The 27,711-nt window shown below is 40.9% G+C and overlaps 2 protein-coding genes across 3 annotated transcripts; both read left to right on the plus strand.

Annotated features, from left to right (window-relative positions):
• Positions 1-1,431: 1,431 nt before the first annotated feature.
• Positions 1,432-7,214, plus strand: CUNH9orf152 (chromosome unknown C9orf152 homolog). The gene is made up of 2 exons (XM_065744942.1): positions 1,432-1,805; positions 6,217-7,214. Exons 1-2 carry the CDS (start codon positions 1,577-1,579, stop codon positions 6,774-6,776), a joined length of 789 nt encoding a protein of 262 aa, XP_065601014.1. The 5' UTR covers positions 1,432-1,576; the 3' UTR covers positions 6,777-7,214.
• Positions 7,215-10,833: 3,619 nt separating this feature from the next.
• Positions 10,834-27,459, plus strand: NUB1 (negative regulator of ubiquitin like proteins 1). Of its 2 annotated transcripts, none has more exons than XM_065744933.1 (15): positions 10,834-10,867; positions 13,237-13,354; positions 13,441-13,602; positions 15,509-15,567; positions 16,136-16,206; positions 17,139-17,321; positions 20,496-20,584; positions 21,933-22,039; positions 22,927-23,113; positions 23,470-23,577; positions 23,771-23,923; positions 24,658-24,804; positions 25,065-25,160; positions 25,893-26,085; positions 27,021-27,459. In XM_065744933.1, exons 2-15 carry the CDS (start codon positions 13,238-13,240, stop codon positions 27,182-27,184), a joined length of 1,836 nt encoding a protein of 611 aa, XP_065601005.1. In that variant the 5' UTR covers positions 10,834-10,867; position 13,237; the 3' UTR covers positions 27,185-27,459. The 2 variants fall into 2 exon arrangements, with proteins under 2 accessions (XP_065601005.1, XP_065601004.1); XM_065744932.1 differs by lacking the exon at positions 10,834-10,867 and adding an exon at positions 10,910-10,950.
• Positions 27,460-27,711: the final 252 nt, after the last annotated feature.

Genomic DNA, 27,711 nt, shown 5'->3' on the forward strand with positions numbered 1-27,711 from the left:
GACATCTTTTAAGACAGAGTGTATGTTCACGTTGAAGGAGGGTATCACTAATTCTGTCTGCAGCATGTGCTTGGGTTGTGCAAGTCACTTTCTCAGGAGGTCAGAGAGTCACACAGCGTGACTGGAATTTTAAGAAGGTTGGGAAACTTTTATGGCTATTAATAATGTTTGTATTGAATACAAGCTCAAACTGCAATGAGATTAATTAAATCTCCTGCCCCAATGCAGAAACCCACTGCCTGAAGGTCCACAGGAGGACTCCATGTGCCAACAACTCAGAACACCAGAAATACAAGGCAGCCTTCTACAGAGTTTGTCACTACTGAAGGCAGAATATCAAAGCAGATACTCCAAAGCCATAGCACATCAGAACAACTCTTAACACAACACATGCTTTTTCAGGGCTCAGGAGGGAGAAGCTGACTTGACAAGTACTCAGTGTCTGACAAAGTGTTGTGCTTACTTTTCTTTCTGGTGGGGCAGAACGGGACTGCTGCTGAGCAGACACATGCATAATAGGAAGGCAAAAGTAATTAAATGAATAAGTGAATTAAAGCAGATTTACACCCGTGAGCCAACTGAGCCTTACCAGAACTATATGCACATAACTCTGTAGCAAGACTTTTGTCACCTGTGTACACACAACTTCCAAACAGATTCCTAAGATCTGCATGTTTTGAACCTGATTCGGTAAATCATCTAGAATGCAAATGAGAGCATAATTTCTCCCAGGAACTGGAACAATACAGCATGCAGGCATTCCTTTCACACACTGCCCTTTCACACTGTTTCAGTGCAATGCTTCTCACTGCAAGGAACCCAGCAGATGAACCATTACACTGACACTGTGGCTTCACAGCATTTCTCCCATGGGACTCTTGGATCCTTGTAATAGCATCAAGTGGACCTATTTCAGGGACAGAAACTTGCAGCTCATCATTCAGACAGTCTCATACTTCAACTCATAGAAGAAAAAGACATGTATCTTCGTTCTTTTTAATCTTTGCCTCGCTGTTACATAAAGCTGTGCTTTGACTTTGCACACAGGAATATTTCTAGCAAGGTTGTGAAGGTTGTCAGTCTAGTCCCCACCCTATAGCCCCAAGACGCTGCAAAAGGAATGACACTGGATGAAAGTTAAGGGAGGAGAACAGAGAGGAAAAGAAAAATACTTGAAAAGAAACCTGGAATATTTCCCTGATGGAATTACTGTCCTGGTCAAATCTCCATGACAGCATCCCTTTAAGAGCTAGCATTGCTACATAAGCCAGTATTATCCAGCCCTTTGTGCACTTGACTGTGTTCAATGAGGTTTTGAATTTCACTGTATTTTTTGGCAAAGCCTCATGTGTTCACAACCTTAAGTCAACATGAAATCCAATCATAAATCCTGCTATCACCCTGAAATCTGTATGCAGGAGCTCAAGGTGTGCTGCAGGAGAACAAGCTGCTTGAAATCTACAACTTCAAAACAGACAACACCATTTCTGAAGGAAGTTACCCAACTTAGAAAAGAGAATTATTTCATCATTTAGGAAGATTTCAGATGCTTTGATGTGCTTTTTTTGCCAACACAATGAAGGAAGTGTCCTGCTTCTGCATGACCTTTTCTTCCTTGTGGGAACAGATGGTAAAGGCTTACAAATACACGACTGGTATTTTTTCAGTGACTCATACCTCAGAGCTACGAGATTCAGATCACCATAAGCAGCCAACCAAGATGGATGTAAGCTTACTTGAGGAGCAGTATGACCACATAAAACAGAAGCAAAAGCTGCAATCACACATTATTGTATTTAAAACAGGTATGCTTGGATTTATAGGAAACAATGTAAATGTAGATATAAAAACTTTAAGTATTGAATAACTTCTATCTTTGTTCTTTTAATGCTCAGCTTTAAGAGAGGTACAAAGTGTCTATTTTTCTGTCACTTTAGGTTTTTTATTCATTTCACTACCAGGCAGTCTTATGGCTCTATCAATCAGTTTCACAGCAGAAAAACACTAACATCAATTTGAAAGAGATGAATGTATTTGATTAAAGGTTTTACAGGTTTTAAGTAAGGAAGGTAAAATGCTTAACGCTGGTGTTTGTTCTTACAGGAGCCATGTACTTCACATCTATCATCAATCTATTTGTGAAATGTACTTTCTCCAGTTCTTCCATCAGAACAACCAGTCCTGGGTCTTCTGTCTCTTTATCTTTTCTTTATCTATATAAATGCATCCTGCAAGACTATAGGAGCTATGCGAAATATATAGCAGAAGTTGGGCATTTGCTTAAAAAATAACTTCTACTAAGTAACAGTGGGTAACTAAGACATAATCTTGGAACAAAAGGTCCCTTTTTGAAAGCATTTCCACTGCACAGTGCTTGGAAAACAGAAAAAGTGACAGTGTATCAATCATCTTTCTGCTATGCCAGACAGCTTTTATAAAACAAACATTCAACTGTTTTGAAGTTTTCAGTTAAGCTACTGCTTACAATATTGCACCAACATATTTCCATTCGCTTTCTAAGTTAAAGTGATAGTGAGAATACCAAGTCAATTAATGAAATTGTCTGTGAACGTAATACCAATGTGCAATATGTGCTTAATTCATCTTTGGTGTTAGCATTTAGCTGAACAAAAAGGGAACTTGGGCTATTTCATTACTTACATTTTCCACTACATTTTTCAGCAGTTCTGGATTTTGGCTGTACCTAACTATGAATGTCATCATAACAAAACAAAAAACACATACTTATGAACCATAGAACATATTAGCTTCCTCAGTATCATTTCATCCAAATGGCTAGAAATCCTAATGTTAAATAAAAAAAAAAAAAGCCTATTTAAGGAAGGAAGAGATGTGAATGTGCTTATCAGGTATGAAAAGGCAAATAACTTGAAGGCAAAGCAACAATATTACCAATTAAAGAAAGGAAGCAGAGGTCTGTATTCCAATGAAATTCCATATACATGCACGTAGTCCGAAATATTAACAAAAACACAGAACCTGTGGCACTGAACTTGTACATTTAATCAGCTTGTGTGGAAAGGGTTAATGTTGCTGTGAGGAACAGTTGAGGTCTCAGTGTCATTAAAGTTAACCTTAAACATTCCTGTGGTTTAGATGCTGGAAAAACCTATTGCGAAAAACCTATTGCGTAACTCAACAATTTGAAGCTGTTACATGCATCAGTTTTCAAGAGGATGTCAGGATGCAATAAACACCACTACAATGAGATAGCATACTGCCCAACACTGTGATTCCTTAAGTTACAAGTCTGAGATAGCCCCAATTTCCAGCTCGTACCACAGAGCACTCCATGTGTGCATCACTTTTTGGTACTGACAGTAATGATTTCCTTGTACTGCTACCATACCTACAGGGTAAAACTGTTGCTCAAGGATAACGACAACAACAAGACTCTACACATGCCCACACACCTCAGAGGCCTGAGATGAGAATCCATGGTAAAGGATGGTCCCAAAAATCCCTGCAAAAAGACTCTGGTGAACTAGTAACTGATAAGTCACCTTAAAACAACTTTCCTCTGGTTCTTCCCCAATACACACAGCCACATATATATTTCTGCCAATTCCCAGTTCTTTGAGAAAAAGGATGACAGGATTTGAAAATCACCAGGTAGGTGATAATACAACAGTGTATTCATTATTAATTGGCTAAGACAAAGAAAAGCAGTATTTACTTTAGGAATTAAAACAGCATTCAGAGCATGCAGTAACAATGGGGTAAACGTTGGGCCTCTGACTGCAGAAATCTCTTCCAAGAATTTCCCAAGCCAAACTGAAGATCAGCTTCTGTTACATCAGAATCTATGATGGCAGCATATGAAAAAAACCAAATGGTAGACAACATTACTTTAAGGCTATTATGTACAATTAAAAGATCTGTCTTTTCTAAAAGACCACAGATCTTCATCAAGCTTTCTTTAGATGTTAGGGGAGTGCTAAATGTGCACAGCTCAGGGCTCCACCATTTCTATTACAGCTCATTGCTCAACATTGTGTGCTGCATCTGTAGCCAAGCAATCAAATCAAACCTGAACTGAAAACCAGTTCAGACTATTTGACTTGGACTGATGCATTACACTGAACTCTCTGATCAGCTCAAACCAGATTGTAATTCTTCCAATGACTAGTTCAGATGATTCAAGATAAAAACTGATGTTGCCTATCAACATGAGTTCATCTAAAAGTGCAGTAATATCCATGAGAATGTGCAAAGCTGCTCCACCATAGTCTCTTAATTCCTCTTTTCTCTTGCTTTTTCTCTCACATGTGAAGAACAAACCTCCTTAGTAGCCTGGTGCTATACCGTGCTGTTCTGCAGACCTCCACATTGCAGATGGGCTTTTTGCAGCACTGTAAGCTGAGCTTTATTTCCTGGGAAAAGTCTGGCCATAAGTCCAGCTATAACTTTGATTCTCACTGTTCCATGATACAAAACTGTGTGTTCTTATCTCTAAGAATGGCTTCACTCTTGTAGTATATTTCACTGTACAGGCATATGTACATGCTCTAAGCTTAGCATGTGCTCTTGTCTCCTCTCTCCTGGGAACTGCACAAGAGCAGAAGATGCACATGACTCTTACTCCCCAGCTCTCATCAGATCAACCTCATGTGGCCAACTGAGGGGCAGAGAAAATTCTGTGATACTGTACAGGAGCTGTTGCTTTAGTAGTGAGAACCAAAGACAGCAGCAAAATCCTCTCCTTAACTGAAGCCCTGTTGTACAGGTTCATTTACTGCCAGTAAACCAGCTTCATCTGACATCTTCAGGTAGTTTCTTGTAAAAATGTTATGAAATACTGTTGTGAGGATTTTTGTGTTCGTTTCTTTTTTATGGCAACATCCTATTCCAATTAGTTTCATTTCGATTTCAAGGTTAGAACTCTTTTAAGTGGCTGTTCAGATTTCAAAATATAATCAGCTCTCTATGTCTATTTTTTTCACATCAATATACTTCATAATTCGTACTGAAAAAAAATTCAGTTCCTTTAAGTCAACCCCGTAAATAAAGGTCAGCATTCTGCACAACCTCTACTTTAAGCTGTATTTATAGTAACTAAAGTGCATTTAATTATTGCTTACAATGTCAACAGCACTGTTTGTTTATCTTTAGTACAATGGTTCAGATTCTATTCATTTTCAAGGCACAGAAGGCCAGTCATGTTCAGTAATTTAATAGCTGCTGCATCTAATTCAAGTAGCATTAGCATCTCTATTTCTAATATCCTATGCATTTCGAACAGTAATCATACTGCATTAGAAATTAAGCCACAGAGATGGGGGAAAAAAGTAATTAAATAATAAATACAAGCCTATATGTTAATGATTCTGTGTTAAGAAAAAGAGGAAAGAAATCCAGAATATTTTTTGGTTGTGAATACAAGCTTCAAACAGTATCAACTAAAATATTTGTCTCTTTCAATTCATAGAATCATAGAATCACCAAGGTTGGAAAAGACCTACAAGATCACCCAGTCCAACTGTCCACCTATCACCAATTCTTCTCACTAAACCATGTTCCTCAACACAATGTCTAAACATTCCTTAAATACCTCCAGGGTCAGTGACTCCACCACCTCCCTGGACAGCCCATTCCAGTGCCTGATCACTCTTTCAGAGAAGCTGCACTTCCTAATATCCAGTCTGAATTTCCCCTGGCACAACTTGAAGCCATTCCCTCTCATCCTATCCCTAGTTACATGAGAGAAGAGGCCGAGCCCCAGCTCACTACAACCACCCTTCAGGTAGTTACAGGGAGCAATAAGGTCTCCCCTGAGCCTCCTCTTCTCCAGACTGAACAATCCCAGCTCCCTCAGCCATTCCTCGTAAGGCCTGTGCTCCAGATCCCTCACAGCCCCTATCAACACATTAAGCAAGCCCCTGTTCACCTTAAGAATTTTTGCTTACAAGCAGTTAATTACTGAAAGTCAATTCTCAATCTGTGTTGTTAATGAGTCTTAGAGTAGTGCTTAGATCAATATTGACTCGATAAATTTCCATTATCATTTAACTGACTCTGTCGTAGCATTTATGTCTTCAAACTGCAAAACAGAGCGAGAAACACTTCTACTCTGTAATCTGGGACCAAAAAGAATTTGCACCACTCATCTGTTAATGTTCTTCAGCAGAGTTTACACTACAGAAGCCCTTAACTTCTGCCACAATAATAAAGTGCACATATGCGTTTCTCTTGCAGGTGAACATGAATCTGTTCTCCCAGAATCGATGGTCAATGCTGTTTTAATTAATAAAAAAGTTAGAAATTCAAAGTCATTTACAGAACGTGTCCCCATCAGAAAGGTCAGGCTGGAGGTGACCAGCAATGGCATGGCACATGATAACTCACTCTGGCGTACTCACCTGGGAATTCACCGCCTGGCACAAGCTCCTTGTAAGAAGGCTCCCTGGGATCTTTCCAACTCCAGGAATGAACTGTGCAGTTTGGAACATCAGAGACTGATTTCAAAGGAAAATGGCAAACTGCAACACAAAGAATTAGAAGAAGTAAGTGAACTATCCATGCTCAATTCAAGCATATCAAATGGTTTCAGCAAAGAGAATGGCAGCATCACCTCAGGAACTTGCCAAACGCCTGCTCTGAAGCCAGACACCTCAGCTGTTTGGGCCCACCACTGTATTTCCTCTACAAAACACATGCCAGCTTGCCACAAGTTAGACTTTTATCCTTTCCCTAATAAAAAAGCACCCAGAATTTCAGAAGCAGCAAGGAGGCTTGGATTATATGTCTCACAGTGAAGACACTCAGGAATAAATAAAGTTCAGTCAAGCATTTGAGTAAAACTTAGGACTGCAAAATAACATTCCTAGTTACTGTGATCCACCTGCTGAAGGTCTCCTATTAGCCAAGGAAGGTTTTCATGAAAGTTGAGTTGCTGGAGGGAAGATGCTGGACTGCCACAGAAGCTCACTTCTGTTATTCCAGATATTGGAGCAATTTTTCTGGGCTGTTTCCCCTCTATTTTCAAGTTAATTATTTAGAAACAAAGACTGTATCACAACAACATTTGAAATATCAGAGCTACAGCAAACATTAGCAAAACTGCTGATGAAGCAACAAGGCTAAATTTCTGTGTGATATGATTTGACTAGACCATAAACAAATGAGCAATGGATCAGTACTGAAGGTGATCTGTACACTTAATATGATTTCATAAATTCTCTTCTCAAAAAAGAAAAAATATATATATTCATTATAATTTTCAATGTATGTATTTTTAAAAGCAATTAATAAAATCTTTGCTCACATCTACTGTTATTTTAATGGGACACAGTAAGTGGCACATTTTTCTTATATATAAACCCCATACTAATAATTTGTTGGCTCCCTTCTACACCCCATCTTTCATTAAAGAACTAAACTCAGAAATGATTATTTAGTTCCCTGATACCTTTTATCAACATACCTTCCTTGTCAGAAGTACAATGTACCTTTCTTCTGCTACAACTATATGAACTCAAAAGGAATATAACCACTTCATCTACACAAATGTAACTAGTAGCACATGCTCTTATAGATGTGGCTTAACCTCACACAACTGGCCTCAGCCCATCAAGCCAGCCTGTCCAGATCCCTCTGTAGGGCCTTCCTACCCTCAGGCAATGCAACAATACCTCCAAACTTGGTGTCATCTGCAAACATACTGAGCATGCACTCAATCCCCCTGTCCGGATCATCAGTAAAGATATTAAACAGGGCCAGCCCCAGTACTGCTGCCTGGAGAACACCACTCCTGACGACTCCACTCACCACCATTCTCTGCACCTAACCATAAGAGCCAACGCTTCCTTCACAGGAGATTCACAGTTGTTAAGTGTTGAATCACAGAATGGTTTGGGTTGGAAGGGACCTTAAAGCCCACTTGAAATCCGTACCATGGGCAGGGACACCTCTCACCAGACCAGGTGCCCAAAACCCCATCCAGCCCTGCAGGGATGAGGCATCCACAGCTTCTGTGGGTGGCCCATGACAGTGTGTCACCACTCTCTGTGTGAAGAACATCTATCTTCTCTGTCTTATCCAAATTTAGTTTAAAACCATTACCTGCCCTTGTCCTATCACAGTACAACCTGGTAAAGAGTCCACAGCCAATTTTCTTGTCAGTCTCCTATGAAAGGCTACAATAATGTCTTCCCAGAGCCTTCTCCAGGCTGAATAACCTCAACTCCCTTAGGTTTTTTTCATAACAGAGGTCCTCCGTCCCTCTGATCATCTTCGTGGTCTCCTCTCCACCTGCTCCAACAGCTCCAAATCTTTTTTGTGCTGGGTGCTCCGGAGCTGAATGCAGTACTCCAGGTGGGAGTACCACGATATCATGGCACACAGTACCACAGAAAAGAAAAACCATCACGGAATACAATGCCATTCTACCCCTCCTTACCAATTGTCATTTCCTCTGTGCCACTCAAAGCAGTTCCAGACCTAAATTCCATACTGCCGTGCAGTGATCCAGCCAGCACCAGTAGACAACCAGACACCTCTATCCTGTAAGTATCCACCCATAAGACAAAGGCAGAACAACATCTATGTGCTTTAACTCTTGAACAAAATTCTCTGAAAATGTACTTGAGAGAGGTGTACGTTCTGATTTTTCAGTGTTTTCAATTTTTTTCTTTATGTTTTTAATTAATGGATTCCTATTTCTGGGTAGGCATGCAACATTAATAAGCAATCAAAACTAATTTATAAAAACAAACCAAATTAAAAAAGAAAAAAAAAAAAACCAAGTGAAAACAGAAAACACAGTACTAACAGTATTTAAAGAAAGAATTGAAAAAAGATAAAACACAATTATGGATAATAGGTAAAGGTGTAACAGAGATAAAATACCAGATAACAACCAGCTACATGAAACAAGAAAGTACCCGGAGAGAAATATCAAAGGACAATGAGTTTTTTTGAACTCTGTGGTGCACATTAGTTTTCTATTTTCCCGTCTCGCTGATTACAGAGTTTATTGATTTGTACTTCAGCCTTTCATTATACTGGAGTGTTGTTTTTGTTGTATCTACAAGTCTGGAGACCGTATGAGAATCACATCAAGATAAAGGAATAACTGGAAAAAAAAAATCACACTGGCAAGGAGCCATTATAAAAACTACTCAAAATTAAATTCATTAAATAACTGCTAGATAGTTGCAATGAAGCACATGAAAACATTTCAGTGAATGCAATATAAATTTTGAAATTGGTATCACAATAATTCTAAAACCCTATCTAGCTACTTACCTACTCTATGCACCCATTTGATTAAATTAGTGATATTATTTTCTGCAAATACTTTTAAATTGATTTTAAAGTGCTTTGAATCAGTTATCTTAACCAAACACAGACTTTAATACTTTGATTTAGGTTGGTGAAAGTTTATACTCAGACTAAATAAATCCTTTGCAGGCACTTTGTCCTTTCCTGAGGCTCCTCGAGCATACTGGTGTGCTTTGTACTTACAAGCTTAATTGGGAAGGGCAATTTGCCTTTGGAAAAGTCTTTCAGTTCAACTCCCCAGGACATAACAGAAGGAAGATTTCAGTACATTTTCATTTGCTAGTTATGAGAAAAGTGGCTATACTTGCATTTCAAGAGACTAAAATATTACACAGGTGCACTGCCTGAAAATTATTATTTTTTCCCTAATGCAGCCTTGGTTAAAAAAAAAAAAAAAAAAAAAAAGGAACAATTTAATGAGAAAAAAATGGAAAACTTCAAATATTGTAAAGTCACAGTTCTCAAACTTACCTGATTTTCAATGCCCTTTGCTTGTCCATGTTTGGAAATCATGGGTAGTTACTACTACATCACTGTGTTTCTACTACTTTGGCCAAGTTTCAAGCACTGAATTCAGGAGTATCAGAAAAGCAAGTTGAGTAACAATAACCTTATTTTAACAGTGGGCAAATGTAACTTATTTATGCACACAGGGGAGGTTGTAATCCTGAAATTCCAGTTCAGAGTCAGTGAGCAAGACACACAATACCTGTGGGGTCAAACAGCAGCCTAAGGAATACATTTTGAATAAAGACTGACCTGCAGGGCCATGTAGTCCAAAATAAACCACAGCCTTGGACAATGCTTTCCCTGCAGTATCAGAGCAATCTGTAGTTTAGTCAGGTACCGGGACAGGCTGGAGTCGCCGTTCTTGGAGGTGTTCAAGAACTCTGGAAACACAGCACTGAGGGACACGGTTCAGTGGGCACAGTGGAGACGGGCTGAAGGTTAGATGATCTCAAAGTCTTTTCCAACCCTAACGATTCTATGGAAATCCTTAGCTGCTGAGACAGATTGTCACAAGAGAAAATTAAACTGTAAGTTAGTTATTTCTGGTGTCATGCATTAAAATAAACACTCTATCTTTCACAAGCCCCAGAAAGGTTCTGCAAGCAAGCCTCCCCTTTGAGGGTCCAACGTACAAATGTAACATCAAGTGCCTACTGTGTACAGCCTAATGGGACTCACACCACACCCAGCAATGGACCATTACAGGGGCTACAGCATAAGGTACAATGCATACCATAAGGAAAACGGGGCCAGACGCCTGCCTGAGTCCGGAAAGTCTCTACAGTGCCCTGTATCAACAGTGAAGGTCAGCCTCTTCTCCCAGAAAACGGCAATAAGACAAGAAGTGATAGCCTTAGGCTACACTGAGGGGAGATCCTCACACAAACACACGCCTCTAAAGTGAGGGCAAGGAGCCAAAATGGCGGGCGGGGCGCCGCTTCAATCACGTGACTCCCCACTTCCGGCCTCCGCACAGGACCCTCCCGGAACTCAACGACGGAGAGCAGCGTTGCAGAGCCCCGCCCCGTACAGCCACCCTCCCTCAGGGGCGCAGGTAAGCGCGGGGCGTGGGGGCGGGCCCCGCGCCTTGCCCCTCCCCCCCCTCCTCCAGGCCACCGCCGTCGCCGCCGCCCGCGGGTGAGCTGCCGCCCTGCTGCCCCTCAGAGCGGGCACGGGGTTCGTGTAGGGCTGGGGGAGCGGTTGCTAGGGCCCGCCGTTCCCTCAGCCTGAGCCCTGAGCCGCGGGGCTGGGGTGGGTGCTTCCCAGCGCGCTGAGGTACCCGTGCGGCCTTCGCGGGCCTCGCCCTGCTGGCAACTTGGTGCTTAGGAGGCAGTGACAGGGCTGGAAATTCCCCAGTGTGGGTCAGGGATGTCCGTGCTGTCAGGGCTGATTGCGGCCCAAAGCCGACGGGTGCCCGTCCTGGTGCTCGACATCTCTGTCGCCCCTGGAGCCGTGAGGGATCATAGTGTTTTGCTCTAGAGAACCTTGGCTGCCATACGCCTTTGTCTGGTCTGTCTTATTACTCGGCTGCTCAGAGTACTCCGTTCCTTTCCTCAGCGATTTGGCTTTCAAGCCTTATTTCTGAGTCCAGCAGAGGGCCACAAAGATGGTGAATGGACTGGAGGATCTCCCCTATGAAGAAGGGCTAAGTGAACTGTGTCTATTTAGCCTTGAGAAAAGAAGACTAAGAGGGGACCTGATCCAGGTTTATAAAATCTGAGGTGTGGGGAGCAAAGTGACGAGGCCAGACTCTTCAGCTGTGTATGGAGACAGGACAAGGGGGAACGGGCAGGAGCTGCAGCACAGGAGGTTCTGCGCCAGTGTGCACAGGAACCTCTTTACAGTGAGGGTGACGGAGCACTGGCACAGGCTGCACAGGGGGGGATGTGGAATCTCCTTCTCTGGAGATATACAAGACCCACCTGGATGCCTACCTGTGCGACTTGGTGTAGGGAACCTGCTCTGGCAGGGGGGTTGGACTCGATGATCTCTTGAGGTCCCTTCCAACCCCAATGATTCTGTGATTCTGTGTTTGTTTTCTTTCTGAGCCCAGCTGGTTCAGAAGGGAACGTTGGGAGTGACAGAAGCTCAGTGTGGTGTTCAGAGTGGCCCTTTGTAAGTCCTTATCAGCTGTGTTGAGCAAAGGAGTTTTGAGAAGGCCCCTTTAAACTCAGTGAAAGTGAAACCATCTCAGGGATGCTTGTTTTGCTTGGTGGGAATAAATGCCAACAACTTAAATGCCTTTCTCTAGAAGTTAAAAAGACATCTCCTGAATGATTCCCGGTGTACAAGAGCCAAGTCATAAGAGATTTTCTTTGCTTTGGTTTGATTTCTTTTTATCGAGATCACATTGTCATCCTTGCCTTCTCCTCTCCTTGCCTTCTCCATTCCCTGTTACAGAATCATAGGATTACCAAAGTTGGAAAAGACCTCTCAGGCCATTAAGTCTAATCATCCACATACCACCACTATTTCCCACCAAACCACATCCCTCAGTGCGACATTTAAACATTTCTTGAACACCTTTTTTTTTTGTAATGAATTCCATTTTTTCAAGGAAGTGCTGATATGCTCAGAGGTTACTGCTTTTTCTCAACTGAATATGAGTAACTTCTGGTGGTGAATTCAGCCTAAACGATCGCATGTGAGCCAGGGAACTGTTCAGTTCAGCTCACTAGCCTCTTTTCCCTAGTAATGGGTACTTCACTGCCTGGTGCAGATTTACAGTGTGCATCACGTTTAATCTCAGCCCCTGTACTTTATGTTGTGCTCTGTGTGCCTTTTTTTTTTTTGCACTGGGAGTGGGAAGAGCATATTGTGGGCTATGAGAAGTGACAAGCTGCTATTTCATCACTGTGATAGCAGAATTTTACAATCTGTTTCATGATAGTATTAAATGTGGCTTCTTGTCTAATGGTTGAGATCTGAAAGGGAAGGTATAGATCTCAGCACAGATTTCACTTTGCCAGAGTGATGAGAATGTTATGTTATGGTCTTCTCATGGGGAAGTTTGTGGTACTGAGATGTTTCTTCTTGACACCTCTTTTCTGTCTTCCCAAAAGGAGTCATAATTTGTGTTCAGTCAGCTGCTGGTGGAGAAGGGCAGTTAAAGTTAAGCAAGAGATAGAGGAAGGCAGAGGCATAACACATGAACATTTTGGAGAGGGATTGGAATGAGCAGCACTTTCCAGGGCAGGAAATAATAATTTTATCACGGATTTTGAGGAATCAACGTGTTCTGCATTTCTAGCTTATATGAGAAGTTAGAAAAGAGTTTTCTTGTCACTCAAAATACCGAAGCAGGGGCTCCTGGATTACCTGTGTTCCAGTTTCTGATAGCAGTTTTGTTGTTAGGTTCCCTTCCCCACCAAAATGTGTTTTATGCTCAGAGGATTTTTTGCTTGTTTGCTTTTGTTTTAAAAGAATGGCACAAAAGAAGTATTTAATAGCAAAGCTGACAAGTTGCTTAAGAGAGGACAAAATTCAGCTATGGAAACCACCATATACGAATGATAAAAAAGAAGCTGGTGAAGAGATGAAGGTAAATATTCCATCTGAGCTGGCATCATGCGTCCTCCAGTCATGTTACTGGTGCATTTTGCCAGGTTTTTCTTACTGTTTTCTTAGGAGCTTGTACAGAAATATTCATCCATGCTGAAAATCAATGAGAATGAAGCAGAGAATATGCTGGAAGAAATACGGTGTAAAGCAATTGAGCGTGGAACAGGAAATGAAAATTATAAAGTGACTGGGATTGCAAGACTTGACATACATCTGCCTCGTAGAAAAGTAAGTGATGTTGCAGAATAGTTGGGATAAGTGAGTTTACTCTATGGCCTTTTGAGTTCTAGTTACATATCTGATGCAAATGTTTTCACTTCCTCAACTTCTTTGTTTGTTTTTTTTTTTTGCATGGTGATTCTGTGTTTGGTATTAAAAAAGTAATTATGCTGGGGGTGAGGAGGGAGAAGTAGTTATGTAGATGTAGCTTTAGTTCCCCAGATATGTGGAAATATCATGAAGAAGGATTATAGTGTTGGGAGCCTCGTAATTGTGTTCCCCTTAGGATTTAATGAGAAATGATCTTTTGATTAAGAAAAGTAAATTAGATTTGAGTGTCTGTCTAGTTCAATTTGATTTCTTCTGACTTAACCATTCATGTTAGTAATAAAGAGCAGATTTTTTTTCCAGTTGTAGAATACCTAAAGTTGTATTAGCAAATGAATATCACTTTATTACCACAGCTCTTGTTTAAATGACAGCTTTAATTTTTTAAAAAGTCCCCTTTCTTTTTATTGCAGTGAGCAAATTGAGTGCCATGTCATCTTAAGTGGTGTATGGCCAATGAAATAAAATAGTCCTCCTTTAGCTTTTAACCATGGCATATGGCAATGCTTTTATGGTGATTTATATTGCAACTATTCTAGCCCAGGCAGCTAACTAAACCTCCAGTGTTTGAACTTGGAAAGCTGAGGGAGGCTTTCTATTGTGATGGTACTCATCTATCTAAGTGAGGCTCCATCAGCTTGCGCCTTAAAGCCAGGCTTCAGCTTTCAGTTTCCTGCATAAAACATACCAGAATAATGAAATCGTTGTCATACTGGTCACTGTGCTGGATTCTGGGGCTGCATCTACCTTGGTCAGCTAACCCCCTGTAGCTGTTCCCCTCTCACAGTTGTTAGCATCCTCTCTGAGGCAGCTCTGCCCAGGCCACCTGCTGTTCTGAAAAGCAGTGGTTAGGCACAGTGTGAGGCACTGATCTCCATGAGTGGTTTGGATACAGCTGTGCTGTTTTGATGGCTGAGAGGATTCAGCTGTATGGATGTGAACTTCTCTACAGGACAGAGAACAGCTCTTGGTATGGACAAAGTGAGTCTCGGGCAAACACAGTTGACATCTTCAGTCTAGTTTTGATTCTGCTGTGTGGGAACAGCGTCTTCCCCAAAGCTGTATATCTTCATCTGCTCAGACAACAGTAGAACTTCTTTGCTTAGGAGCAATTAGAGGTTGCATTCAGCTTTTCAGCAACAGCAGTGAATGGTGACTGGAAAAAAGACATGTTTTTCTATGGAAGAAGATGATCTCCAGTGATAACCTGTGTTTCAGAAGGTTTCTTTCCCCACTGAATACTTGAACAACTATGACTGTGTTTTTTCTCTCTCCTGTAGTGAAAATTAATTAGTAGGGAATGTGACAGGCTGAAGGCAGTGGTTGTTAAGTATTTGCCATGCAGTTAAAACAAACAAACAGTCAGGTAATTCCTTTTTTCTGTGCCACTGGGCATGAGGGAATTAATTCATTTAAAATTCCGGTTTATCTAATATGGGACCAGACACACTGATAGGAATTAATCATAACTTCACCAGTCACAGGTGAGTGGCATAATTACAAAGCAGAGTTAAGATTGGAAGTGTATAATTAAATTAGTTTAAATTGTTTGTTTCTGAATTTGGATTTATCTGACTTTCAATCTTTTGCTGTTGTAATCTTATTTTTAGCAGTGTATAGCAAATAGAATACTCCCTGCCTGGAAATTAAGAATATGTATGCTGAACAGTAACCCTGTTAACATGATTATTATTTGAAAAAGAAATTGTTGTTGTTAGAAAACGGTTAATTAAGAAAATGTCCAAAGTACTGTGATATATTCTTTTCCTTTTCTCCTCCATTCCCCCATCCAATATAATTACTACAGAGCAGAAAAGTCCCTCTGGAAACCAGCCTGTTCATCACGGGCAAGGAGCTCAGATCACAGTAAGTGTAATCACCTTTGGTTCTTGTTTTAGTACTGTATGGCAGTGTGCTACTTCACAGAAATACAAGCAGTGCACTACTGTTGGATTATCTCAAGCTTTTTCTTAACATTTGGTATATCTGAACAGGCTGTCCAGTGTTCCTGCATAGGGCAATTCTTCATTTAAAAAGTAGTAGCTTAACGCAGGAAAAAGGAAAGTTACAAATTTGGAACTGACTCCTTATGTAAATCGTCAGCAATACCAGGGAATGCAGCAGTGATTGACAGTCTTAGTTTGTAGTGAGGCAGGTCCTTTAAATACTGAACACCAGCTTCTCTTTTGGTATTTTTAACCCAGTAACATCAGAATCTTTTCTGCCTGCTTTGCTTTTCCCTTTCTGTATCCCATCTTTTTCCTATATGGCATAGAAAGCTTTTTGATGATGTTATTTTGACTTCTAGCAGCCTTTTAATCAAAGGTTAAGCCAGTTATGAACATATTTGTTTTCAAGTTTTATCACTATTCTATTAGAAATCCTACTTGCATTTATAAGTTTATATTCATAGATGCAATGATTTATTTCACAGGATAGCACAAGAACACGCATTACAAGAAAATGCTATCAAAATAATCATTAATAAGAAGCAGCTTGACCTGGGTACGTATCTCTAGTCAAGTATAGTCTCTCTAGTTGAGTATTCTATGTTTGTTTTCCAGTTTATTGCTTCTCAGAAGCAAACTTTCTTGTGATTTTGTTAATTTGAAAAATCTCCAAGGAATGGCAGTTGTATTGCCAGGCTCTGCTCTAAGGTAAACATAATAACTCATAATGATCAAAGTACTCAGAACTGTTCATTATATAAATCCCTTAATAAATGTTGAAAATCCATTTTCTGAAGTGTTGAAATACCCAGAATAGAGGTTTAAGAAAAAAAAACAAACCATGAATTTCCCCAATCCATTTTATATAGCTGCACATTCAAAAACTTGTTTGTAGTGTCTTATACATGTTTGTTCCCATGATGTGTCTAAAGCACTGAACAACAGCTACTTTCTTCTGTTATTCATTGCCTAGGCAGCTGACATATTCATTCCCCTGGAAGAAGTCAGAACTAGTTAGAGCCACAAAATTGATAATAAGAACTTGGATTTAGTTTCTACTTCCTCTGTTCTGGTGCTGTTGTGGTGTGTGATTCTGGACATGTTGTTTAACTTGGATTTAGTTTCTACTTCCTCTGTTCTGGTGCTGTTGTGGTGTGTGATTCTGGACATGTTGTTTAACCCCACATTATTGCACTTCTTGCCTGGAGATCAATTAATTGAAATGGAAACACTGGGGGAAAAAAAGTGCAAGCAAAGAAACATACCAATTATTTTAAAAGCATTTATTTAATTCAAATCTACTTCTGATTTCAGTTTCTGTGGAAGATGTCAGTGATTCACAGTGATCATGACTGAACACTTGGATCTAGTAATGCAAATAAGGGGCTGTTGAGGTTGTTGGTTTTTTTTTCCAGCAGTACTACAATGTAAAATGGTTTCTTCACAAATAGAGTATGAGGAATGTGATCCAAATACTGTATTTTGCAGGAAAAACCCTTGAAGATCAAGGTGTAACACACAATGCAAAAGTGATGGTACTTCAACTGGAACAGAGTGATGAGGAAACTAGAAGAAAAGTTCAGGAAGAAGAACTTCAACGCAAGAAAGAAAAAGATATCAGTGACAAGATGCAGAGAACGAAGAAGGGTCTGGAAATCCTTGCAGAGAGAGGTAAGGAAGGGTTGGTGTGGGAGTGGGGAGCTGGGCATCTTGCAGATCATCTCGGTGACATTTCAGCACCGAAAAGTACCTACACTGTCAACTTCAGTTTCTACTTCTATAGTTTTCTGCCAACTTGAAAACTGAGTTGATTAAAACTTCCTCTTCTAATTATTGCACAATTGGAATGCTGGAAAATATTTTACACTTGGTGAAGAATATAAAATGAATCAATTATTATATAATTGGCACTTGACAGTTAAGGGACTGACAACTCTGAGAGCAAGCTGTAAATTTATTGTACACATAAGCACAGTGGAAAAATGTATGATAAGTCTTACACGTTTTTTTGTAGTTTACCTCAGATATGACTATGTGTAACCATGGTTACATTGTGCAGAACAGCTCACTTGTCATTTTGATCTGTAATGTGGCTGTTCTTTTCTTACTGTGTTTGATGTTGATTGCTGGCAACTGTGGATTAAGTCAAAGGGATATAGGCAATTTAACAGTAATAATTTTTCAAAATGAGATCAAGTGTGTCTGTGAATTGTGCTGCTAGATGGTGAGCTTAAATCATTTCTCTATTTTATTGTTTCAAAAATCCACAAACAAGAAACTGAAATTGAGTATGTAATGAATTCCTGCCAAATGCATCAGAAGTATGTGAACAAAGCTTCTTCTAACCTACTGTAATGTCAAATTTTGAACAAGTGAAGGAAGTGAGCCTTTTTATTGACTTAAGGGGTAATTTAGACCCCAGCCCTTGAATTTTGTGTAGGGCCTTTTTAAGATAATTACTACTAGCTGTCATTTATAGCAAAGTGTCAGAGTATGACAGGGTCTTTGTGTTGTGTCCTCAGAGGCTCAAGGCTCTCTGTGAAGCAATGTGAAATATAAAAATAATCTAACAACCCTTTTGTTTCATCTGAGGAAAATAGTAGGGCCAAAGCTTTTAATCTCTGCAAACTCCTTCTTAATTGTCTTTTGTTTGTAAGAGAAGTATCCTTTTTCACTTTAAATCAAAGTGAAAACAGAATTAATAGTGCAGTCAAACATTAAAGATATTGGGAAAGGATAGAATTATAGAATCAGCCTCCAAGATCATCTTGTCCAACTGTGCAGTTATCACCGATATTTCCCCTCTAAACCATGTTTCTTGAACACCTCCAGGATCAGTGACTCCACCACCTCCCTGAGCAGCCTCTTCTTCTCCAGACTGACCATCCCCAGCTCCCTCAGCTGCTCCTCATAAGTCCTGTGCTCCAGGCCACTCAGGGCTTTGTTGCCCTTATCTGAATACACTCCAGGGCCTCAGTGTCTTTCTTGTACTGAGGGGCCCAAAACTGAACACAGAACTTGAGGAGCAGCCTCACGAGTGCTGAGTACAAAGCAATTATTGCTTCCCTGCTCCTGTCCTCTACTGGCAATGTTATTTCTGATACAAGCCAGGCTGCTGTTAGCCTCCTTGGCTACCTGGGCATGCTGCTGGCTCGCGTTCATCTGAGGGTGGATCAGCATACCCAGGTCCATTTTTTCCACACAGCCTTCTGGCCACTCTGCCCCAAGCCTGTAATGTTGCTTTGGGTTGTTGTGGCCAAAGTGCAGGACCTAGCACTTGGATCTTGTTGAACTTCATCCTGCTGGCTTCATCCAAGCAACCCAACCAGCCTGTCCAGATCCCTCTGTAGGGCCTTCCTACCTTCAGGCAGAACAGCACTTCCTCCCAGCTTGGTGTCAGCTGCAAACTTACTGAGGGTGCACTCAATGCCCTCATCCAGGTCATCAATAAAGATACTGAACAGGACAGGCCCCAATACCGACCCCTGGGGAACACCACTTGTGACCACTTGCCAGGTAAATGTGACTCCATTCACCACCATTCTCTGGGCCTGGCCCTCCAACTTGTTCTTTACCCAGTAAAGAGTGTATCTGTCCAAGCCATGGCCTGCAGCTTCTTCAGAAGAGTACTGTGGGAGGCAATGTCAGAGGCTTTGCTGACAGCCTTTTCCTCATCCACCAGGTGGGTCACTCAATCATAGAAGGAGATCAGGTTGGTCAGGCAGGACCTGCCTTTCATGAACCCGTGCTGGCTGGATCTGATCCCCCGGTTGTCCTGCACGTGCTGTCTGATCTCCCTCAAGATTATCTGCTCTATAACCTTTTCTGGTGCTGAGGTTGGGCTGACACTCCTGTAATTTCCACATCCTCCTTGTGACCTTTCTTGTAGATAGAAGACAAGCATAGAAGGCAAGCCTCCAATCCTGTGGAACCTCTCTGGTTGATCAGGAAGGATGATAAATGGTGGATCCTATCTGGCCCCATGGGTTTACGACAGTCTAGATGGTCTGTGTTTCCTTCTGAATCAAGGGGCGGTTTACTCTGCTCCCCATCCCAGATTTCCTGGTCACGGACTAGAGTACCCTGAGGATAATTGGTCTGTCTTTAAGATGGATGTAAAGAAGGTATTAGAACCTCAGCCTTTTCCTTATCCTCAGTCATCACATTCTCCACCACATCCAGTAAAGGATGGAGATTCTCCTTAGCCCTCCTCTTCCTGTTAATATAGTTGTAAAAATAATTTTTTGTTCTCTTTTACTCCAGTGGCCAAGTTGAGTTGGAGCTGGGCTTTTACCTTTCTAATTTTCTCCTTGCATGTCCTAGCAATTTCTTTGTTCTCTCCCTGAGTTGCCTGTCCCTTCTTCCACAGGAGGCAGGTTCTCTTTTACTCCTGAAGCCACAGGAAAAGCTCCCTGGTCATCCATGCTGGTCTTCTTCCCACTGGCTCATCTTGTGGCACAGGGGAACATCCTACTCTTGCAACTTTAAAACTTCCTTATAGAGTGATCCGTCTTCCAACTTGATGATGTACAGAGATCCCTTCCAACCTCTACGATTCTGTGTGACTGTGCTCGGTGTTTACTTTTGTGTGTGTGTTCTTTAGGCTTTATTTGATAAATAATTTCAAGTGTCCCATCGTGTAAAATGCAGGTATTTTGTAAAGAGCCTTTTGCAGAAGACAGTTTGCATAAGTTATGTTGGGTCTAAATTTCTGCACAAAAAAATGGGCTTTCTGCTTTAGTGAGCTGTGCCAACCATGTACTTTGTGACATAACCTTATAGCAATGGTGTTATTCTTTTGGAGGGTGGTACTTGTAACTAAGACTGCTTTTTCTTATGTTTCAGAGGAGTACTTGGATCCAGATACTACTCCATATCTAGATATAGCTAATCAGACTGGGAGGTCAATCGAGATTCCTCCTCAAGCTAAAAAAGTAGGTAAAATTTATCTTACTGAGGTAATATGGCACTTGATGAATCAAGGTTTAAAAGGCTATTTCAATATATTATTGAAATGGAGTTGGACTTTCTGGGGATGTACACTGAGCCCACTGGATATTTGCTTAATAAAAGTAGTTTTGAAATAGAAATGAAGTGTAACTGCAATTTGAGATATTTCAGTTATCTGAGGACAGCCCTCTAACTGCTGATCTAATTGTAGGTTTAATCTTGCACAGGCTCCTGTGTTGTCTGTGTATTTTTTGTTTGTTTGCTTATTCTTTTAAAGATGGCTTTTAACTTGGTTGTTTCCTAGCACCTGTTCTAAATTTTGATTGTCCTGGAACCACATGACAATAGCTTCTTCATTAGGCTCAGTTACCTTCAGTTGAAGCCAAAATGAGTCTCACAATCAGACTTTTTAAAAGTTTTGAGATGTTCTGCACTGTGACCCCTCTCAGATTTAAATTTGCTCACTGTTTAAATCCCACACTCTCAACTGACAGTCTTTAACCAGGTGCATACAGTCCTTAGGTAGGAGTGCCACACCTGATGCTGGCTGCTAAAGCAGAAGAATGGCAGTAACCCTGCCTCTTTAGATGTTGGTTTTCTTTGAATCTAAGCAAGAAATCTTTACAAATGTAACAAAAGGAAAATGAAAAACATGAAGGGGAGGTGGAACAACAATGAGCAGGCCCCAACATGTGTTAACTGCTGTTCGACCATCTGCTGAGGCACATTTTGTTTGCTGATTCATCTGGAGTTTCTGGATGATTGGAAAAAAACAACTGTCCGTTCTTACAAAGCATGTTGTTCTCATGAGGTGCTAACGAGTTCACCCTGAAAGTTAAAGCATCAAATGTGTTGAAGTTGTGTCTGTCAAGAAATATTTTTAAGTTGTCACCCTGCAGAATCTAGAGTTTTCCAGCCACAGTTGAGATATAATTATCAGTTCTGAGGTTTTATAGGAAGTGAATCACTGGAGTTATACAAGATAGTTCTAATAGTAAAGCAAAACAAGCTTGGTACTGGTAGAATGTGTGGGACTTGCAAAATGCTTAGCTTGTTATTGAGAATCTATCTAGGGTTTTAGTTTTAAAATAAATGTGGTGCTTCACTTCATGTGTTAGTAGCATTTGTTGCTTTTTTTTTTAGGCAATATATGAATTTTATTAGATGAGAGAAAAATATGAAGCACTTTGCAATAATTTGGCTCTTACCAAACTGATTCAACAGTATTTTTATAGGAAGAACAAGGAGCTTAATGGATTACCTAGCTAATTATTTTTAGTTATAAAAGAGAGATGAGGGGAGTACAGAAATGACTCAGTATATTTTTTCTAGGCACTTGTGCTGGCAATGGGTTATCATGAAAAGGGCAGAGCATTAATGAAGAAGAAAGAATATGAAATAGCACTGCCATATTTGTTGGATGCTGATAAACACTTCTGGTAAGAACCTTTTGGAGTATTTATATCTGTCTTTCCTGTACTGTCAGCCAAATATAGGAACTGTTAGTCCTGGCTGTGATGTAAATCAGGGCCTGTTTTGCCCAGGATTGCTTCTCACTCTCTCTGCAGTTGGGAAATAGCAGGCAAAGCCTCTGACTTGTGGTGGCAGGTGTCTTTGTGTAGAACAGCTGAAACAGATACAGCCACTGAGCAATTTAGTCTGTCATATTAACATAAACAGAAACTGTCATTATTAATGTACTAAGCTATAAATTTCTGTAGCTTGAGAGGCAGATACATGTATTCTTTTGCAATTGGAATAATTTCCTGAAAGAGATGGAGCAGATTACAGAGGTCAGTAACTGTATCAGGGTTTCTGCTGGTAATTGAGTTTGCTGTCAGCATTCAGAACTCTGACTTGCTATTTTTGAGAGCCCCCAAGGTGATGTCCCCTTCTGCTTCTCATGTGCACGCACACACACACTCACAGGGAGACTCACACAACTCCCAGTGTGTTCACTTGCAGTGAAGCAGACTATTGATCTCTGTCCTCTTTGAAGTTAATAGTCTTTAAGTCTGTCCTGCTTTTAAATGGACACTGTCTTAAATAGTAAACAACAAAATATAAAAAAGAATTGTGGCTATTCTTTGTGGTAATTCTTTGAGAATTAGTGTTACCATGAGTGTCCTATATATTAGTGAAAGTGATGGGACGTCAGTGCTTTGTCAAAGTTCCACTGGCTTCAGTTAGCTACCTCAAATACTTGGGTATATATATGCATTAATGAGTATATATATGAGTGTACATACTCCTAGCATGTTGTTTTTTTAGTGTTAAAAAGTAAACAACCACCCCCTTAAAAAAGAAAAATGTGTAATTTTCCCAGTGAGTGCAGCACAGAGCTGCTGAACACAGTGGATAACTACGCAGTACTGCAGCTGGATATAGTGTGGTGCTACTTCCGCCTGGAGCAGCTGGACTGCCTGGATGATGCAGAGAAAAAGCTGGCCACAGCCCACAGATGCTTCCAGAGGTGCTATGGGGAGAACCATGAAAGACTTATTGATATCAAGGTACACTGGTTTTATTTAACTAGGGTGGCTTTGTTGTTTGTTTTTTTTTTCTGCTGCATTTGTTCGCTTACTGTTCAGATATTCCAAGGCTCTCTTCTAGAAGTTTAAAGCTCTCTCCTGCTTCCTTAGCTGGTTATGTAGTTGTGTCATTGCCCGCGTGGTGATAGCAATGAACATGACAACAAGGTCACAGCAAATATGTTTATATGCACAGACTTCACTGTGATGCTGTATTTATGTACTGAGCATTGCATATTAGTGACTGTGGTTTCATTAAATATGTGTTGTGCTCTATTGATAATGAATGGATGTTCTAAGGTATGTTTCCCCCTTCTCCCCTTTGTTTAATTCTTTAGGGAAGCTATGGCCGTGAGAAGGTTTTGTTTCTACGTCTTTACCTTCTTCAAGGAATAGGACATTATCATAGTGGCAGAGAAAAGGAGGCTGCTGAGTACATCCAGAAGGTAAGGCACCATTAGGGAGAGCTTTCAAGCTAGTTGCTTGAAAGGAACTTATTGAAGGAAATAAATTCCTGTGTTTCGGCTCTGCATTGCACCTTCTACCTGTTCTTCGCTTACTCAGAAAAATGGGGAGATTTTTTTTTCCATCTGTATGTTAGCAACATTGTCAGTAATGTCAGGTTCTTTTTGCACACAGGCATCTTGTTTGTATGAAGAGCTGTACATAGATCCAGAGAAAGTTTATCGCCTGTCACTCCTGGGGTTTTCTGAACAGGAAGCTCGCCTTGCCCTGAGAGCGTGCCATGGGAATGTGGAGCATGCTGCCAATCTTATTACCAACAGGAGAGAGGTATGGGGCAGTAACAGCATTAAACCGAGGATTATATTTGTTGGGGTGTCCCTAAGATCATGTTTTGCATAACTAGTGCACCATAGTGCTAAATTAAGGTCTTTAATTATCGTGCTTTGGCACTGTTAGTGTGACTGACAGCTTGACATCTGCTGCCACAAGATTGAAAGCAAAACTTAATAGAAGAGGAGCTCTGTCCCAAATACATGGGATGATGTGTTTGGACACGGAAAATTCATGAGGGGAGAAGGGCATTTTGAGCTTGAGTACAAGTAGCTGGCAGTAGTGTCCATACTCAAAGTGCCTGAAATTACATTGGGTAAGTAGAGGTGGCACTTTGGGACTTCAGACAGTGAAATGTGGATAGAAAAGTCAAAGGGTTGTGAGAACTTGATGGCTACATGCCCAGCACTGGCTGTGTGTCAGTCTTGTCCACATGCCATCTACCAAGCTGGTTTATCACTTACTACATAGGGCCGATAATAGCTGTGATAGTGTAGGATTAGATCTGCTGAGACTTCAGAACAGAAGCATGGCTGCAGTGCTTGCTCATGGGAATACACATCATTTTAGTGATCACTGTCTGGCAGCAAACTCTTTATTTAATATAAAAAGTTCTTTTTCCTCAAGAAATTCGAGCTCAAAAGAAGTAAATCCAAGAAACCCCATATGCACAGGGGAAGGTGGAAGCAATCTCATGCACAGTTAGCTTTGTAATGGCTGTGTTCTTGCAGGAAAAGGCACAGATCAGGAGGGAGGAGAGAGCTAAAAGAAGGCAGCGACTGGAAGATATAAACACCTTGAAAAGTATGGGCTACTCAGAGAGAGCTGCTCAAGTAGCCCTTCATCATGCACAAGGAAACCTGGACCAAGCTTTTAAGGTAGGATTTTCAGGAGTACTGCTTTTGTACAAAGGAAGTATTCTTTTTGAATTGCTTAGCAGATTCGTACTTTCTGCCTTCTGTATTGGTGAGTTCAGACCCTTTTTTGAACTGTAATGACCAAACTTCTACTTCCTGACCCAATGAATTAAACACCATCTAAGATGGTTGAGGTTTTGATTGTATCAACTACATTTCTCTATATTGAGGACTAATGTAAGTGTATTGCTCCATTCTAAACCCTCTCTGTTTTACTCTAGTATATTCTGGACAATCCAGAGTTATTGTTGGAAAACGATGACGATGATTCTGTGTGCACAGAGCAGTTTCAGGTTTCCCAAGAAAGCATTGACCAGGTAAGTCAGATCTTTCTCTTTCTGCGAAGTCGTTGGTCTTGTTTCTGAGTTACACTTTGAATCACACTGGATCTTTCTTCAGTAAAGCTGTAGAAATAGTCTTTGTCCCATGTTCCTCATATGCTGTCACACTTCCATTGTCATTCCATTGAGCATCCACTCTTCACAGCACAGTCACACTTGGGCTGAAGTGTAATTCCTGTTTACTTCTGCCCTTCACACCAATGTGCTGTGCACAGGGGCTGAGGGAAATATGGGCATTGTAATGCTCTAACTCTTAAAAAGAAATCAGAGGAGAAATGTATTCAAGTATTTAAACATATTGCAGTGCACTTGGGAAAGAGTTGGCATCTGTCTTTCTCATCATGGGCCATCTGAAAAGCTCTTCAGTAGCTAGTGTGGCTTGATAGTCAATGTCAGGTAGGAAAACTATATTGCACAGAAAGGATAAATAATAAATACACATTCCTGGAATGCTGGAGTGCTTTGAAGTTCCTTCTGGAAGAAGAGCTGGCCTGACGTTTAACAAGAGGCTCTTGATTTTGCTCAGCATTCCCATTCCTCTGGTAGGTCACTGCCCTGTTGTTAGCTATTCCAGTAAGCCAGATTCAGTGTACTGGAATTCCTGGTATGCAGTGCTTTCCTCCGTGCAAGGGGAATAACTGTCAGATTCCTGTCAGTCACTGATACACTGAGCTTGGATTTCTGTGTCTTTATTTCTCCCCTTTGTAGCTGATGTATATGGGATTCAGCCACGAGTCAGCAAAGCAAGCTTTAAAGGTCTTTAAAGGCAACATCCACTTAGCTTCCCAGACACTGGCTCATTACGGGGGAGTTCTGCCGGATTCACTTCAGCTATCTCCAGAGGGGTCCAGTCTGTCAGAGGAGTTGACTTCATCTAAGGACTCACCCACCGAGTCTGCAAGTATGAACTGCTGCATGCAACAACTAGAGAAAGCAGGAGGCTTTTCTGCTTTTTGTATGAGCTGGTGATGCAATTTCTGCTTACGTTCCTTGTAGAGGCCTTTGAGTTAGGCTTCAGGCTGATTTCCTTGGTGCCATAGTTACCAGCAAGGCAGACGTTACCTGCAGATAAGCTACAGCCCCTGCAGTCAGTCCCAACCATGTATGATCCGTAGGGGTATGGTGTCAGCTGTAGGCAGTACACAAGACAGATGCAGTCCAGGAAGAAGGGGTAACCTTCAGAGGCATCCTGGGAAAAGCCAAAAGGAGTGGCTGCTGAGCTAGCCATGGCTTTAGCACACAAGCCTGGAGGTCTCGAGTGTCTTCATCGTATCACTGGTGAGGAACACGCAGCCCTTACTAGCCCACAGTTAATTATAGCTTCTTCCATCTAACTGCACTAACTCACACCAATTAAGACTAAAAACAAATGTCTTCCTGTCTGTACTCTCAGAGAGCAAGTAGTACATTCTTAACACCGTCTTGCTTCCTGGACTTACCACTGAAGAATGATAGTGTTTTTGCCTTGCTAATGCCTGATTTTTTGATTGCTCTGGAGTTTTATTCCAAGCCTGTGTGATACAGAAGCTGATTTGACCACAAGCCCCTTCTCTTGATAGAGTTGTAACTGACACTTGCATTAGCAAAGAGGAAACTCATACTTTGTGTTGTATTAGCTATCAGAGCTCTAGAAATCCCTGTTGTACAACTAAGGGCTGTCCTGCAGTTAAATAGAGGGAAAATTGGCCATCCTGCAATAACTGGTAGAGCAATTTAAATAAGAGGTAGTTTATAGTAATTGGCTCTTGCAGAGCAGTCATGCTGGTAAAAGAGGGAAAGTATAAACTTCTTTCGGCAATGAAACCACTGCTGACTTTATTTCCTTTTTAATTGAAGGTTCTTCTAGTTCGCCAACAGATGAAGACATGGAGACTGATGCAGTCAATGAAATCCTAGAGGATATTCCTGAACATGAGGAGGATTATCTGGATTTAACACTGGAGGAGGAGGAACAGATCATTCATGAATACTTATCCTACATAGAAGTACCACAGCATTAAATCTCATTACCTTGACTTCAGTTACACGCTTCTCCCTTGACAAATTGAGTTTGGATTATAAATGCATCTTCAGCTTATTTCTTACTAAACGCCTTGAAGTCACTTAAGCTGTAGGTGAAACATGTAATTCCTGCTTATTTATAAATCTGCTTAAAGCCTACATCTGTGCTACACTGTAATTTATTGCCATAGCAAAAAGATAGAAACATTTATTTTCAGAAGAAAATTTAATAGAACTTAACTATATTTTTATTGTGAAATAAGCCGATTCACTTGGTGTAGAAATGCTTATTTGCCTGTATACTATTTTAAAATACCAGCTTTGAGGCAATGTTTGTAAAGGAGAGACCTGGCTAGTGAGGGGCTGGAGGTATCCACCTACAAACGGATTCTTTCATCTGGAAGATTTCTGGGAGTCATTTATGTGTCTGTTGTGCATGGATTTATATTGCATTCTGCTTGTCTCTTCGTGCAGGTGTTACACAGGCAATAAAGGTAACTACGTGCTGCTTCAGCTTTTAGTAAGT

This window comes from Cyrtonyx montezumae, unplaced genomic scaffold (assembly GCF_038088225.1).
Source record: "Cyrtonyx montezumae isolate F1298 unplaced genomic scaffold, pur_monq_1.0 scaffold_32, whole genome shotgun sequence".
Lineage (NCBI taxonomy): Eukaryota > Metazoa > Chordata > Aves > Galliformes > Odontophoridae > Cyrtonyx > Cyrtonyx montezumae.

Excerpts from the sequence above, each read along its gene's own strand:
- CUNH9orf152 (XM_065744942.1), top strand. The coding sequence starts at position 1,577 with ATGAAGGAAGTGTCCTGCTTCTGCATGACCTTTTCTTCCTTGTGGGAA. Across the intron at positions 1,806-6,216 it reads CATTATTGTATTTAAAACAG|GTGAACATGAATCTGTTCTC; the intron begins GTATGCTTGGAT and ends TTTCTCTTGCAG.
- NUB1 (XM_065744933.1), top strand. The coding sequence starts at position 13,238 with ATGGCACAAAAGAAGTATTTAATAGCAAAGCTGACAAGTTGCTTAAGA. Across the intron at positions 13,603-15,508 it reads TACATCTGCCTCGTAGAAAA|AGCAGAAAAGTCCCTCTGGA; the intron begins GTAAGTGATGTT and ends TAATTACTACAG. Across the intron at positions 16,207-17,138 it reads TAAGAAGCAGCTTGACCTGG|GAAAAACCCTTGAAGATCAA; the intron begins GTACGTATCTCT and ends TGTATTTTGCAG.